General features: G+C 40.3%; 3 protein-coding genes across 4 annotated transcripts in view; 2 read left to right on the plus strand and 1 right to left on the minus strand.

Moving 5' to 3' along the window:
• LOC125975248 (C-type lectin domain family 9 member A) lies at nucleotides 1-3,874 on the plus strand. The gene is made up of 8 exons (XM_049730540.2): nucleotides 1-494; nucleotides 690-767; nucleotides 849-929; nucleotides 999-1,106; nucleotides 1,403-1,597; nucleotides 1,849-2,018; nucleotides 2,569-2,690; nucleotides 2,955-3,874. The coding sequence occupies exons 1-8, from the start codon at nucleotides 449-451 to the stop codon at nucleotides 3,112-3,114; spliced, it is 960 nt and encodes a 319-aa protein (XP_049586497.1). The 5' UTR covers nucleotides 1-448; the 3' UTR covers nucleotides 3,115-3,874.
• gpatch4 (G patch domain containing 4) lies at nucleotides 3,848-5,718 on the minus strand. Of its 2 annotated transcripts, none has more exons than XM_049730537.1 (8): nucleotides 5,596-5,718; nucleotides 5,359-5,434; nucleotides 5,200-5,273; nucleotides 5,045-5,137; nucleotides 4,858-4,977; nucleotides 4,686-4,792; nucleotides 4,546-4,596; nucleotides 3,848-4,460 (listed from the first exon to the last, which is right to left on the minus strand). In XM_049730537.1, the coding sequence occupies exons 2-8, from the start codon at nucleotides 5,432-5,434 to the stop codon at nucleotides 3,947-3,949; spliced, it is 1,035 nt and encodes a 344-aa protein (XP_049586494.1). In that variant the 5' UTR covers nucleotides 5,596-5,718; the 3' UTR covers nucleotides 3,848-3,946. The 2 variants fall into 2 exon arrangements, with proteins under 2 accessions (XP_049586494.1, XP_049586495.1); XM_049730538.1 differs by having other exon boundaries at nucleotides 5,548-5,689.
• pear1 (platelet endothelial aggregation receptor 1) overlaps nucleotides 5,651-15,761 on the plus strand; it is a 24,330-nt gene continuing 14,219 nt past the window's right edge. Inside the window, exons 1-3 of the mRNA XM_049730534.2 lie at nucleotides 5,651-5,785; nucleotides 6,565-6,756; nucleotides 7,267-7,321. The gene's annotated coding sequence lies outside the window, so the exon portion shown is untranslated. The remainder of the gene's footprint in view (nucleotides 5,786-6,564; nucleotides 6,757-7,266; nucleotides 7,322-15,761) is intronic.

Consider the following 15,761-nt stretch of genomic DNA (forward strand, 5'->3'; position numbering starts at 1 on the left):
CTATTTGGAAATATTTGACTCTCTATGACGTCATTTTGAGTTTAGACGATGAAATCTTTGCGCTGCAGCGACATCTAGTGGACAAAATAGAGAGCTGCGAGACAACTTTATCTCTAATCACTCGATTGGGACTGTACAGAATATAAACTTAATGGAAGCAGAATTATCTATTTATTGTCTAGATATCTAGTTAATGTGATAGTATTGATCCCTTTTAATTTTGATTTGATTAGAAGACCAGCACGTGTCGGAAATAACCCCACCCCACCAACCCACGACACCAAATCACATCACGTCGGACAAACAGAAAATGCAGCAAAAAGAAGAACTTGTAGGTCTTACTCACACTTGAGTTTCATGTTTGCGTCAAAGCTTTTAACACTTTGCTAGTTGAGATGAGGTCAAACTTTTTGCAGGATTAATGGTATTTTTATTCCCTCATTAAGTTATGGCAGAAGAACTCAATTATGTGACAGTCAAGTTCGCCTCTCACAGTAAGTCACTTAACAATTTTTTTTTTAATGTTTAAGGATATAGAAAGTACAATAATAACAAAAGTGTTTTTCTATGTACAACAGTTAGTAGCCATTTTCGTCCATATATTTTCCATTCATTCATCCACTGGGTGGGTTCACTATTTGGCAAAGACAACATGATATTGAAAACAAAATGTACTTTTTTTTTTCCAGGCACGCCAAATGACACTGTTATCTATGAAGACGTAAGGAACGAGCTGGAGCAGTGGCCGCAGCAACACCATGCTGAAGGTTTTTCGGAAACCTTTAATGATGCCTTTCACATACTTGGACTCGGTTTCCAAACTTACTAAATGACTTTGTTGCGTCCAGAGAAGTGCGGCGATGAGGAGGAGATCTACGATGATGTGCGGTCAAAGGAGTTACCGTGCAGCGTGTCTCACATCTTACAAGGTTTGTCTTTATTCTGTTCATTTTTTTTTTAACTTGGTCAATGAAAATGTTTGTTTGCTTTCCTTCTAGAAAACCTGTCTAAGATTTCACTCCACACGCCTGCCACTTTGGCGGCTTACGTTCTGAGCGTCCTTTGCGTCATCATCATATCTGTCATCATTCCCCTTACCTTGCACAGTAAGTACCCCTTTTGGTTTTTTCGTACTCCTGAGAGAATCTTTCGTTCTGTCCATCCAAAATCAAAAAATAAAAACATGACTAATTCATTTTATGGCTTATTTTTTAATCTCCTAAATCTCTGGGTCACATGAACCTGTTTCTGTCCCTGAAATTGAAAATATAAAAAAAATACGTCCCTCCTTATTTTGTGTTACACAAACACAACCAAATAATCAGTCACTTTTTTTTTTTTCATGTTTAATGAACAGTTAAAAAAAAAAGAAAAGAAGTATTGAGTACTTTTCCTCCTTCAGTGAACAGCATCCTGGCCGAGCAGCATCGGCGGAACATCAACCTGACGGCTCAGACCGAGTACATGCGGGCCGAGCTGGAGCAGATGAGCGAACAAGCCCAGAACCTGAGCAGGGAACGGGACCAGCTCAACAGGGCCATGGGCCAGGTCATCCAGCTTGACAATTTCCCTGTCGTCGACTACTGCCCTCAAAAAGGTCAGCACGCTCACCAGGTCCTCAAACAGGTTTCCATGGTGATGCTATGCTATGATTCATGCTAACAAGCTAACATAGCTTAATACCACAGCACTGATCAATTAATTTTTAAAATTAGTCAGTCTTTTATCAGTTTTTTTATTTTTTATTTAGTAATTTTCATTTTATGTCTTGGATTTAAAAACTAAAATCACTTTGTGGATGTTTTTATTTCAAATGGTAATTGTAGATGTTGTATTTGTGTTTTGTAGTTTTAAGCCTGTGCAAGCCGTGTCGGAACGGCTGGCTGCAATTTGGCTCCAAGTGTTACCTGTTTGTGCACTACACTTACTACGCCCACTGGAAGACCTGGGAGGGAAGCGTTAACGATTGCAGGCAGCTAAACGCACGCCTGCTGCTCATTGAAAGCCAAGAAGAACAGGTGATCCTTACATAACTCGTACTGTATATCATTTTAAATGGTAGGGGATCTAGTATACATCCCTGTGGGACGCCTTACATTTATTTCTGTTCAAATGTAGTACTATATATTTATAATTTGTGCTCAACTAAAAGGCACACCTAAAAACCTCAAATTTTCTCAAAAGCCGACAGTGCGCCTAATAGTCCAGTGCGCCTTATATATGGACCAAATTCCTAAATTTAAACTGGCCCGAAGCATTGTGTCATGAAATCAATCATAAGTGGCCCGCCTAAGACTATGAATCATGAATCAAAAAGACTATGGATCATTAATTTGTGATTATAAAGTAATTTGTTGCGTCTGAAGATAAAATGGAGAATGATTTGATTTGGATTAAAAATCTGACATGATGCATTAATGGTGCGCCTTATAGTCCGGTGCGCCTTATATAAGGACAAAGTTTTAAAATGGGCCATTCATTGAAGGTGCGCCTTATAGTCACCTTATAGTCCGGAAAATACGGTATTTAAATCGTGATTAATATTCGTTATTTTCCTGCTTGTTCCAGGAATTTGTCACGAACCATACGGCTTACTACAACGATGACAAACACGGATACTGGATAGGGCTGACCAAGGACGCAATCACTGAAAATTGGAAATGGAATGATGGACGCGACCTCACTTTGGCGTGAGTAAAGAAACCCCAATAACACACAGAAAAACATAAGGCAGAATAAAATTGGCCAAGTAGATAGCTGGTTAGCTTGTAAGATAATTTACAGAATGAACTGAATCTGAGTTGTTAGCTCGCTGGCTCTCGAGCAAAATCAGGCTCAGCAGTCTCATTACACCAATAAACCAAATAAATTGATTTAAATATTTGCCAGATGCAAAGCAACAGAGGTCACACCTGCATTGATGTCTCACCGAGTCCATTTTGTGTGGTGTTTAGATTCTGGGAAAAAGAAATCTACTACTACGAAAACCGCTGTGCTCTGACGACAAAGTCGCTGACGTCAAAATCGCTGCACAACTGGAGCAAAGCCAAATGTGACATGAGGAACAGATACATCTGCCAAACCCATGCCATCACCTGGCCAGATCCACACTAACACATCACTCCCTTGCACACACAAAATATAATCCGTGTCTTTTGTGGAAGCGTTATAGTATAAATTGAGTCAGTTGCCGGTTTGCTTCTGAGCTAAGTCGAAAGCTTCTAGGGTCCTTTTTTCCCCCTTGACTTCACAATTCGGACTTTCCAGTCCAAAGTGGTGCTCTAGTGCACTTATCTTACTCGGAAATGGGAAAAGTCCAACTTCCTACGTTCCTTGAATGCAGCATAAGGCCTACAGCTAGTTAGCATCCACGGTAATCACACTATGATTTAATGGACAGATTGTCAATTAATAACTAAAAAACTGACAGGAGTTTAAATATTTATTTTGTTATGAAATCAGCCCAGTGTGAGTTACAGTGATATTTTTCTGGCCGGTGGTATGAAGTGAAAGCAAGTATTTAGCAACCATGTGTTGTGCAACTTCGGAAAGTAATCCGGATATGTGTGCCAATAGCATTCAGTGTCATCGTAGGCAGGAATTTTTTTTTTTTTTAAAAACACAGGATTGCTAGATTTACATTTTAATAGAAAATCCAAATCCTAACGTGAGGATAAAAAAATGAGGAGACAGCATGTGTGTTCTGTTTATCAACAGAGATTCTCCGACTTTCTCTATTTTAACCTTGTTTCGTATAATACTTTCCGAGAAGTTGAGTTGCGCAATCCACCTTTGCGCCATGTCCTGTTCATTTTAACAAATATAAACTATTAATAACGTCAAGGTATTGGGGAGAATAAACTCAAATATTTTATTCAGGCCATTGTCAATTTTGGGTGGAAGCAAAGATTTATTTAGGGTGTTCAGAGAGACAAATTCAAAAAAGTTATTCTTTGGACTTTTTCTTCTTCTTTGTTGGAGGTGATGCTTGAGGCTCCTCGCAAATATTTGAGTCTTTTTTGCTCTTTTTTCTTTTCTTCTTGACTTGATGTTCAAGTGGCTCTACATGGTTACTCTGCTGTGTTTCTTCTACTGAAACTTGCTGCTCTCTCTTTTTCTTCTTTTCCCGCAGCGGAGTGACGTCAAGCTCTGGATTTGGAAACTCTCCATTTTTCTTCTTCCTCTTGTGGTTCTCATGACCGTTTTCTCCGTGTGTTGTTTCCTCCTCTTCATCTGTCCTTTTCTTTTTCTTCTTTTTGATTTTGATGTCGGTCGGTTCAGAAAGTGAAACACGGTGGACATTTAATTCTTCAGTCTTCTCCTTGGATGTCTTCTCGTTTTTACTCTCGATTCCTTCCTTCCTGACTTCAGTCTTTTTACCGTATTTGGCCATGAATTCGGCCTCCTGCTGCTCCAGCCGGGCTAGCTTAGCGCTCATCTTCAAGCCGTGTCTGGCTCCTCTGGGTGGGTAAAAAACAAAACACAAAACGAGCATTTACAAGTCTTTCAGTCCTAAAGATGTTTCCATAAAATAAATAAACTAACTTGTGGGCAGTGCGTCCTCCGCAAGCCTCCATGAGTTTGCAATCAGACAGCCTGGAGGGAATCAGCAAATGTTTTTAATGCTGCCAATATCAATTTGATTCATATGATGCACAAAAGAAATACAGCAAACATATTCTTACTTGGTAATGGAAGACAGATCTAGTTTATCTTCCTCCTGGTCCGAGCTGCTGCTATCACTGTCAACTGCTCGTTTTGGCTGCTCCTGACCAGACAGAAGTGTTGCCGACTGAAGGAGAAATCAGTAAGTTATTAGTTCTCAACACCTCACGGAAAACCTTTTGAGTCTTTTACCTTGACAAAGCTTCCGTAGATTTTGGCTTTAGCCAGTAAGGCCTTCCGAGGCTTCTTGTTAGAAATCACACCACCATCTTCTTCACCGTTCTCAGTCATCTTCTTTAATGAAATGCCATCCTGGGGATCAAAAAGGTTTACGTTATTTCTTCATGAGTGAAACTGGCTTTTACATTAAACCACCAACCTGATGGGATTCCACCTGCAGGCTGGATGAAGCCTTGTTGAAGACGTGATCCCACCACTGGAAAGAGAACTGCTCTCCTTCTCGGTGGCCCACCTGGCGCAAAACAAGTGTTTAGATGTGCCCCCACAATAATATCAAAAATCCATAGTCCTCACCCCGCCTTTGTTGCATTTCACTTTGACCTGGACGGGTTCAGATATACCGTTCTCATCCCGACCCAGTCCTTTACCTGAGGATTAAAAACAATAATAGTCACGTCTTGGTACAGTGGTTGTCAATGGCAGTAAACAAGTGTTAATAATACAATATTTGACCTTCTTTCCAGCCGTGACTCTTAAGCAGCTGCTCGGCAAACCTCAATCCGTGGCCCTTTTGCACAACGTCAGTCATCTGTAAGAAGAAAAGGTTATTACACCATGACGCTAAATAACAATAAAAAATATATTGTAACATTAAATTAGTAACATTTTCACGGCGATCTTTAAATAAAACAAAAGTTTTACATTGTCACGTTAATTCCGCAAACGTAGATATGAAAATACAGCTGAAACCTTTAGAGAAATGTAACATGCGGATTCAGCAGGAGGCCGACATGACACCGGAAATACGTCACGAGACGTGCATGTATTACTTCCGTGTTACATCGTCAAGAAGGTGGCACGCGTTAATCAAACATTTTTTGGTTTGTCTTTAAAAGTAATGAAGACCTTTCTCCTATTTAAAAACAACAACAACAAAGTGGTAAGCAAGTAAATATGTTTAGTTCCCATCAAATATTTCGTTATTCATTAAGTAGTATATATATATTTATATATTTACCTGAATTTGTTTGCGTTAGCGTCTGTTTAAAGTTTCTTTATATGTATTTTAATGTTAATGCAAGTCAATTGTGAACGTCTCCGTTTAAACGCTTCATTCTTTTTATCAATTTTCAACACCTCCCATTATCACACATTGCGTGTCGTGTAAAAAATATATTAATCGATATCTTATTTATCCTAGAAAGGGTATACGTATATCCACACAGTTTTCATTATAGCTTTCGTAAAACGTTATACTGTATTAAAGTTGCTAAAATGCTGTGTATGCATATTAGATATAAAAAACGAACGCTAGATGGCAGCATTGGTATTCAAACACGTTTAACCTGCGATATAGTAGCTCATTTTGTTGACGTAATTGATAAAGTTATGAATCATAACGTGAATAAAACGATATATTATATATATGAATTACTCATATATCATAAATTATGATACATGAGTCCTTATATATTATTAGTGTGCTAAATTTGAACATGATTTACACGAATTAATCCACCTGAGTGAAATCAATGCAATTATTTAAAAAAAAACATCTATACTTTACAAAAACTGAGTATAATTTGGTTTTACTTATTGAAGTCGTGATTCCCATAAGTGAACTGTCAAAGTTACATGCAGTATTGATTGTGAAGACCATGGGCAGATTAGATTGTGCATGCAATTTCATGAAACAAATATTCTGATTTGTTCCACTAGGATGTCATGTTCCCTGAACATGCATGCCTGCATGAGGTCTTAATCTGCAAAGGAGGAGAAGACAAGCAGCGCAGCAGCTGCTTATCAAGGCCAGCTTCCCGTTTTAGGGAGGAAAGATGTCCAGCTGTTGTCGGGAACGCTCACTGACAAAGTGACTGGTGGTCTCGCAGGAGCTCCACAGCTGACAATCGAGTGAGTGTGCGAGACAAACACGCACACATGCACGCACGTGTTAAAATAACGCTGATATTTATAAAAATTTGATTTATCTTTCATTTTCATCTCATTTTTTATTGTTGTTAATATTGCATTATGCTATTATGTGGTAGTTATTCCATCTATTGTGTGATTTTAATTCCTATTTGAATTGTATTATATTGATTCTAATCGATCTGATCTATCTTCAGGATTTTTTAAAACGAGTTAAAACAGCCATCTTCCCGCCTCCCCCCTTCCCTCCCTCTGTCACAGTTTTTCCACTTTGCGTGGTCTTGACGACCCTCCCCCCTTTTCCCTGTTTTCCTTTTTTTTTTAATGCCACACGACTCTTTCCTCTGTGGCTACTTTCTTATTTTCTTCCCCTCACCAAGTCTGCCCGACCCTCTTTGAGCAACAAGATCTTTACGCAGACTGTGGATCAACGTTTTAGTATTAAACCAAGGTAACATTTCTGCTTTTTTTTGTTTTTCCTTTTTTGGGGAGATCTTGGAGTGCAGTCGTACCCGGACAGGACCATCAGGCAACAAGCAGTGGGAAGGTGAGCACAGTTTTTATGACTTGGTGGGATGGCACTGGCTGTCAAAAAAGATGCTAACTTTTGAATGGTACCGTCAGAAAGATACAGATTCATCTTTTATTTGTGTTATTATCAATGTGATCGTAATTTGCATCACACTGAGAGCTGTGTCTAATATTTTGACTATTTAATTCATCCGAAGATTGTTACGTTTTGGATGTCATTGTATTCGTGCTATTGTGTGCATGCAACAAAAAGTTAATTTGTAAAACGATCACAGTATTATTTCAATTTTCTTACGCCACTATACTTGTTTGTATGATTGCGGAGGGGTGCTGATAGTGATTTATTGCTACTGGGTGTGCATCCTTGTCTGATAATATAAATGTTGCGGGTCAAACTGACCCATTCAAAGCTTTAAAAATTGAAAAAAAATTATCTTCTGAACGGACATGTTATTTTCACATTTTAATTATGGAAAAAAATGTTTTTACTTGGCCAAACACACGGTACAATTTTCTTCTGCTTGGCTCAATGTAATATTTTTATATTAATGATAAATGTTTAAAATGTATTTTAAGATATTTAATTACTCAAACTGACCCCCAAAGAAACGAATATCAGCGGATTAATAATCTCATGATCCAATTCATCCAATGTGTGGCTGCAAACTGTGCAAAACTTCAATGAAAAGTCACCCAAAAAATGAATATAAATGTAAAATCAAAATGGGTTCTTATCACAGCATGTTAGATTTTATTTTTATTCTGAATAATTTCTGAGCTTTATGATGCTCACCCAGAAAACCGTCAACAAAGTTCTGATGGTAGCGATCAGTGTGTGCTCGCGTGTGTTTAAGTGTGTGAGTGTGTGTGTGTGTGTTATCTAACATCACAATTATCATTTCAGTAACGAGGCACTTCTTGCAGACAAAAGTAAAAGAACAGGAAATCTCTGCATGCTTTGAATAGAGAGGAATAGCACCATCTAGTGGAGAACCAAGGATTGCATTTGTTTCTTTTTTTTATAAATGTTGCGTGTAAGAATAATTGCATTTTCAATTCTTTTCACTGGGACGTTTATTTGGACACAAGGAACAAATGTGTCAGGCTTTTTTTTTTTGTATTTTTTCACATTTTTAAAGAGGGTCAAGGGGCCTTACATAAGCGGGCCCCTCACTCTCCACCATGTGTGCTGGTCATGAATGTGAAAGAGGAGCCAGCAAGAGGCAAAGACCACAGGCTACTTGTACTGTGGTGAGGGTCTTTCCTGGACTTGCTTATGTTGGCGTATGTGTGTGTGTGTGCGTGCGTAGCCACACCGCAGGCATTGCTCGTTAAGCCCGAAACTCGTTGAAACCCGACACGCGAAATAATTTGGGCCCCAAAAGGACGGCAAGGCTGCAATGCAAGCTGCCTTGAGTTTTTGTTTGTGTTGTGGATTATTGCATAAATCATATGACTTGCAGTTCTTGCTGCCCTTCTTTTTGTTGGTGCTGACTGGCCTTTTTGCATCCAAAATAACAAAAGCAGTCCCCAGTCTCGTTTATGTCATGCTTGGCAGCCGGGACACGCGAACCGAGAGAACTTTTGCTGTTTTTCTTGAGTTTTACCTCCCTCTTGGTCCTCTTCATCCTCCCACCAGCTGTTTTCTGCTCCCTGTCGTCCATCTCGCTTTTATGAGAGCGCTTATGTTTCGATTTGGTCTTGCAGGTCCGCTTTTCAAACGTTTGCAGCGTGACTGATGAAGGCCATTTGTTCGGCGAAAAAAAAGAAAAACAACCAAAAAGTCATTTGTAAAGTTGAACAGATTTGCAGTTTGATGTCTTAGTTGCAAGCTGCATTTATCTTTTGCTGCACTTTTAACCCGCTCAAGTATTATGAAAGAAGATAACGTGATATGAGAAATGAGATTTTTTTTTTTTTTTTATGAAAGAGGCTAGTAAACAGGAAGATCATACGCAAACGACACAATTTTTCCATCCATGAAACGTTGGCAGATTTATTTAGATTAATTTTAAAATGTTAATTTATATTATTTAACTTAATTTCTGTTTTGATTGGTGTTTGATTAAATATTATTTTGTATTATTTTAAATGCAATTTTCCTTATTAAAAACACTAATATTTTTTGGGGGTGGGTTTGAAACAGATTAATAACATTTCCATTCATTTGAGTGGGAAAAGATGATTTGAGTTATGTTCTGAGTTACAAGCGTGGTCAAGGCAAGAATTGAATTTGCATCTCAAGGTTTTAAAATATGCTGACAGTTACATTTCCCAGTGACAATTGTTGCCTTCATTCCTATCACTGAGACATGCCTCAGTTTCCCTTTGACTTTTTGTCATTCTTGTGAAGATTAGCCCACGCCCAGCACCTCCATCGCTGGCTCCCACTGTGTCATTTTCCAGGAAGTCCTGCCGTGCGTGACTCTCGTGCCCCCTGACCCCATCGGACCCCGCTCTTCCTGTTGCTAAACACTGCTGACCGCACCGATGTTGTCCATTAACTCCAGTATTTGTCTCTCATCTTCGAAACAAGATACGTTTTGCAGATTTCTTTTTTTCCCTTCGCAATTTCAAACAGTTCCCAGGTGTCCTGATGACAAATCTGTTACACAGAGCCAAGCTGACCCAACACGCAACCCGAGATGACCCTGTGTTATTTTGTTGCGTGCTAAAATGCTAGCTGCTAAAGTGACATAGCACAAAAGCTATGACAATCACCTTGAGGGTAGCACACGTGGCTCTTGGCTTTTTTGGAGAGAAGAAAATGAGCATATTTGGCTTGCAGATGCTAACTCAATGGACCCCATCTGGACACAGAGAGGGAAAAAAAAAGTCATTTTTTCGGGGCTCCGAAGTGATCAGCGTAATAACTTTCAGGTTCTCCAGACACGGGCCACGTAGCACATGCCAGAGGTGGTACGCAAAATCGGCGGGCCCCAATGTTGAGCACGTTTACTGGCCCAGCTTGGTTTCCCTGTAAATGGCGATTTAAAAAAAAAATAAAAATGGGGAAGGTGAGCTCATACCGCCAACTGCTTGTGATGTACGTTGCCTAGACTACGTTTCACAAAAACTATGGTGGTCTTGCGTAATAGTTCTGATTTACAATAGTGCCTTTAGATCTCAATTGTAACTTGTAACTCTAAACATTTGCATCTCAAATCATCTTACTTCATTCAAATGAATGGAAATGCCATTAATCCGTGTTATTAAAAAAAAAAAATCAATCATCAAACTGGAAAACGTCGAAGGTTGGAGCCTCCATGGGTAATATAATAATAATAATGCTAATGCTAGCTTCCCCTGAGTCATCAGTTTTACCGTAATCCCCACAATAGAACACTGATGGAAAGTGTGCACTCCACCAACATGACTAATCAGCGTGAGTGCAATATTTTCCAGCGTAGTGATACGTACGGTAGGAGCTGCCATACATTCACTTCACAAGTGTCCTATCAATCCAAAGCAGATGTGCGGCGGTTTTCTCCAAATTGCTCTCCGCGTCGTTTAGCCGTGACTTGAAGACTCGGGATTCTAAAAGCCGTCGAATGGGAACCTTGGTCTCGGTTTGAATTATGTCTCCTGACAAAGGCGCAGAGGAGATCGACAAAAGACTCGCTCGCCACGAGGACACCCAGATAGGCGAGCAGGCCTCGTTCCTTCTAAAAGCTTTTCTAGAAACATTTTCAGTTTGATGACTCGCCAAAGTCTTGTTTAATATAAAAGTAGCGATTTGGCACCATTGTGCAAACTCTGTAGTCATTATAAACCTTTGTTTGCCGTGTAGTCGTTGCGGTTTGATTCCACATCTCAAAGATGTTTCGGACAACAGCCGGCTGATGTCCTCCCACCCTCAGCGAGGGTCAAGTGTTAGCAAACTGCGGCGGCCTCCTGCCAAGACCGAGGCCGCATCGTGTCCTTGAGTGAGCTCGGTGATGTGAAGCCAGCGGCATCTTCTTAGCGTGAGCGCATCTGTGTTTATGTCAACATGACATTTGGGATGACTCAGCGGGCTTTTTGCTTCCTCACGCGAGTTGATTGTGTTAATCTTCTATGATGGCATCCATCACTGTCTTAGATGTTTAGCAAATCATGAGTAACGGGGTCATTGAAAAAGCTGAGTTGTCTACAATTTTTTGAAAAATTGCCTTCAGTTCTTCACAACATCATGTGTGTTAGTTTTTTTATCTTTGTAATCCAAAATGGAGTCGCGTCAAGATCAGATAAGAGTTTACAGAAATACATTTTGGGCTTTGTTGTTTTTAAATGTTTACAGAACGCTAATTCATCATAGCCGGGAGACGTTAGCAGAGGTTAGCCGTGTTTTCCTAACCTCAACTCGTCATTTCAAAGGCTCTTGACCCCCGTTGCCCTTTTTTGCGTTTGCGTTGAGGGAACTCGAGCTATGACGACAAACGAACGACTCGCTGTTGTGTGTTTTTGTTTTTTTCATCGTCGTGGTGTTTCCCACAGCTTCTGTGACCCTCAAAATGGAAGATGGCGTACATCGTTTGGGAATTTGACCTTGAATGTCAAATTCCATGGAAAAATGGGAAAATAATGCCAATGATTCGCCCTAAGTCCACAGCGGCCATTTTGTTGGCTACTAGCACAAATTCCCAACGATGGTTTGTTTTGAAAGTGTAATGCGAGACACATGTAAAGTTTCCTGGCAGGCTGGACGACACGCGGCCAAATAATAAAGACCAGGAAGAGACAACGTATGTCTGAATCAACAAGTCATCTGTGATTCACTGTGAAACAACGCCGTCAGAGTATTCCAGGTCCGTCAAGGCAAAAAAAAAAAAATGCTTTTAACGTGATGCATCAAGGCCAGCCAGGACATTCTTACGTTGAGTGTCCCCTTAAATGTCGTATCTTGGATCTTAAAGCTCCTTTATGCTTCCCGTATGTATTAAATGACAGCAGATGTGAGCATTTTAAAGCGGACATGTTGGATTTTAAATTTGATTTGCTCTCCGCAAAAAAAAAAACCTGTCGATTTGTTGACTATAAATTGTCCTCAGAGGTTAGTCAAGGTTCACCGAAGGCTCCAAAGTCATTCATGTTCAGTGAAGATTCAAAACTGTAAATTGTCTCTGATTCATTGAACTTGATGAACGTTGTGTGTGGCGAATTTTTTATTTTTTTTGGTCTCCCCAGACGGGAGGAAGTAAGCGAGCTCTTACACGACGGGGTGAAAATGAACAACAAGGTCATAAATCCCAGTAGGAAACGGACACCGAGATTGTCCTACAAGGCTCAGGAAGTGTCTTAAAACGCCGATGTCCTTCCAGATGATCCTCTTTGTCTCTACTGGAGGTCGCAAATGTTTGTGGAGGTCCTGAGGCTAACAGCTAATAAACGCTACCAAGGCTCAGGATGGAGATTTTGGTGTTGAGTTTTATACACTGGTGATAATTTTTTGCAGGCCGCAGTGGTCTAAATTTTCAGATGGAATTTTTAATTTATTATTTTTATTGATGATCCTAAGCTTGGAAAACACACTCGAATATTTTTAGAATCAATGATTTTGTCGATTATTCCATTGATTAATTTAATAATTAAAAAAAATAAAAAATTTGCGTTAGTGTATTAATTTAGTTCACCGATGACTTGTTAACCGCAATTATTTTTATTTACTATTATTTAGTAGTTAAAAAAAACAAGATTAATGGTAAAAATAAAAGCAGATGTTTACAAATGTCTTGTTTTGGTTAAACGCAAAACGATAAATCAGTCTGCTTTCAATCATTAGATTTATTATGTACTTTTGAGACCCTGATTAATTAATTCATCGATCTGTTGTTGATTCATTTTGACACCTCTAGACTTAAAAGGTCAAAGGGCAGGACGGAAGCTGTGAATTCTGCTGAGCAATGTGTCCGCGTTCGGTGTGACATTGTGGACATGGAGGCCTTGTCGCTGGTGTTGGTAATGCGGATGTTTATATAGCAAAGCTATGTTTTCTGGTTTTGGGTTTCCTTCAGTCAGAGTGTCTCAGATTCTGATCCACAGTGAATTACGCCACATATAATTACAAGCCAGTATGGTCGTGTCCTCTTATAAAGTCATCCATTTTGGGTTTTCCGCCATTTTGCTGGCTGTATTGTCAACGGAGGCCGTGTCGTTCCCAGCCTTTCCGTTTGTTAGTTTGTCTCCCTGACCAGCGGAGCCGCAAGCCACGCCGCCTGCGGTTTGGGGTCGGCCCGTGTGCAGGCGCAAGCGCAGGCGTAGGTTTTTTTTTTTGTCTCCAACTAGCAAGAAGCCAAAATGTAATGGCTGGCCCACATGTGCAAAATGTAAAGACGGTTATTTGTCATTTTCTGCGTCGATTTCCTTTTTTTGAGAGAGATGAATTTACGGCGCGTGCGGTCGTCAGCGTAATTACGGCAAGGAAATTGTTTTGTATTAAAAGATCCAACCGTATCGTTAAGTCATTAAAACAGTTTGCAAAAAAAAGTGCCTGTTGGTGAATTTTCGATATTGAGTTATGAAAGCCAAAGAGGAAATCGTCAAACAAAGATTGTGGCTCAAAATGTTCCTTTCCTTGTCTTAAAAACTACTTTCGAAATTGAAAGAGGGATACGAAATGATTTATTTATAAAAACAATAATTGCCTACTCCAAATTGACTTTGATGGTTAGAAAAATGTTGAACTTGCTCCTGTACTAAAAATCAAAAACATGACCCACCCATTTTTGAAATAGTTCATCTGACACGTTTATTGAGCTGGTAGTGAATGTGTGTTTTAATGTTCCTTTCGCTCAACTCTTCTTGTTGATGTCCTCACGTGGTCCACAACATGAGCGTTGCCGTAGCGACGTTATCATTCCAACGCCGTTATCCGCGAGCTCTGTTCTCTTTCACAGCATGGGAAAGAAGAGGCGCTGACCTCATCCTTGTTAAAATACGTTTAGGGAATGGCGGGAAAATGTAGCGAGGACCAATCAGAAGCTTTCATGAGGAAGCTCCTAAGCGATCGCCATAGATGGGGGATGGATGAAATTCCTGCTTCTGTTGCTGTTGTCCATGAACATTACAAACATGCTAGGTGGCTACATGTTCTATAAAAGCTCGGCTAATTCGCAAATTTAACTCCCCACTAACTGATTTTTTTCCTTAACGTCTTGCCTGTTAAAACTCGTAAACTTTAGCAAAGGAGGGCAAAGGAAGACAATTTTTTTCCTGGCCACCTCAAGCTAGCTAGTGGCAGAGCGACATGGTAGCTAGCTCTGCCATTTTACTTTCCTCTGGTGGGGCAGTGCCCCATCCTGTCATCACCGAAATTTGAGCCTCAGCTGCCATTTTTCTTTCTCAGGATCATCTTTTGTCCCAAAAGCGTATCCAGAACCGTCTAACCCTTTTCCGCTTACCATCATTTTCCAGCGCGGGGGTTCGGCTCCAACGGCGCGAGGCGTTTTCGGGATCTTTACCGTAAACACAGCCTGATCTGTGGGTGTGTTTATTCCGCGCTCGCATTTCAGGGTGCGGTGCGATGATTGTTACTCCACCAGTGTGTTGCTAAGGGTCTCCGAAGCCCCCTCGCCCAACACAAGGCAACATGTGCCAGTCCTATTGCGGTCTCTACGGGGCTCTTGGCTCCAGATGAGAAGCATTATGGTTTTAGAGCAACTCTGGTGGGGGAGGGGTCGGGGCTGCGGTGGTAGATGTGTCATATGGAACGTGGATTGCTCCAGGGAGTTTTTTTTTTTATTCCAAAAGCAGCATTGAGTCAGAAAAGGGAATGTTATGTGGATTATAGATAATAAAAACAGCAGTGCGAAAAGAAACATGTCAAGCAGAACAAAATGACGCCGACGCCAAACATTGTTTTCTTTTGTGTCACTTGATACTGTACAACAACAAAAGATAGCAAAAATAATTTTTTACAGATCTGCAACTAAGAAACGCGGTGACTCAAGCTAAGATTCGATTTTCGTTTGCTCCAAATTTTGCGCTGATCTCAAAACCAAAACGATGCATCGTCGCCATCTACAGGGCTCTGTGTGTCATTACGGTGGTTTTCCAACCTTCGAATTTCACAGGCGAACTTACTCACCTCTCTACAAATCTGTCGTTACTTTGCAAGCCACGAAATTCGCAGGTCAACTTCATTTCACTGCGCAAATTTCTACCTAGAAGTGAATTATCGTCAATCAAACGGTATAAGCGGTGTTTCGCGGCGTGATTGATTTACGTGACAACGTGACATGAAGCTAACGTGCTTGACTGCATCACGCACCTGCAACACATTTCCCGAGCTCATCCTCTGTGTTGACTTCACAGTTGCCACGGAAACATGGCCGCCAAACGCATAGATCAAATGCAATTTTTATGCTGTACATTCGACAAAAGCACGACCATGAAACAGCTTCGGCTCGGAAGAAAACTATATTTTACGTCCTTGTCAGAGCTGGTTGAACTCAATATTTGGACTTCATTTTTTTTAC

This window comes from Syngnathus scovelli, chromosome 9 (assembly GCF_024217435.2).
Source record: "Syngnathus scovelli strain Florida chromosome 9, RoL_Ssco_1.2, whole genome shotgun sequence".
NCBI lineage: Eukaryota > Metazoa > Chordata > Actinopteri > Syngnathiformes > Syngnathidae > Syngnathus > Syngnathus scovelli.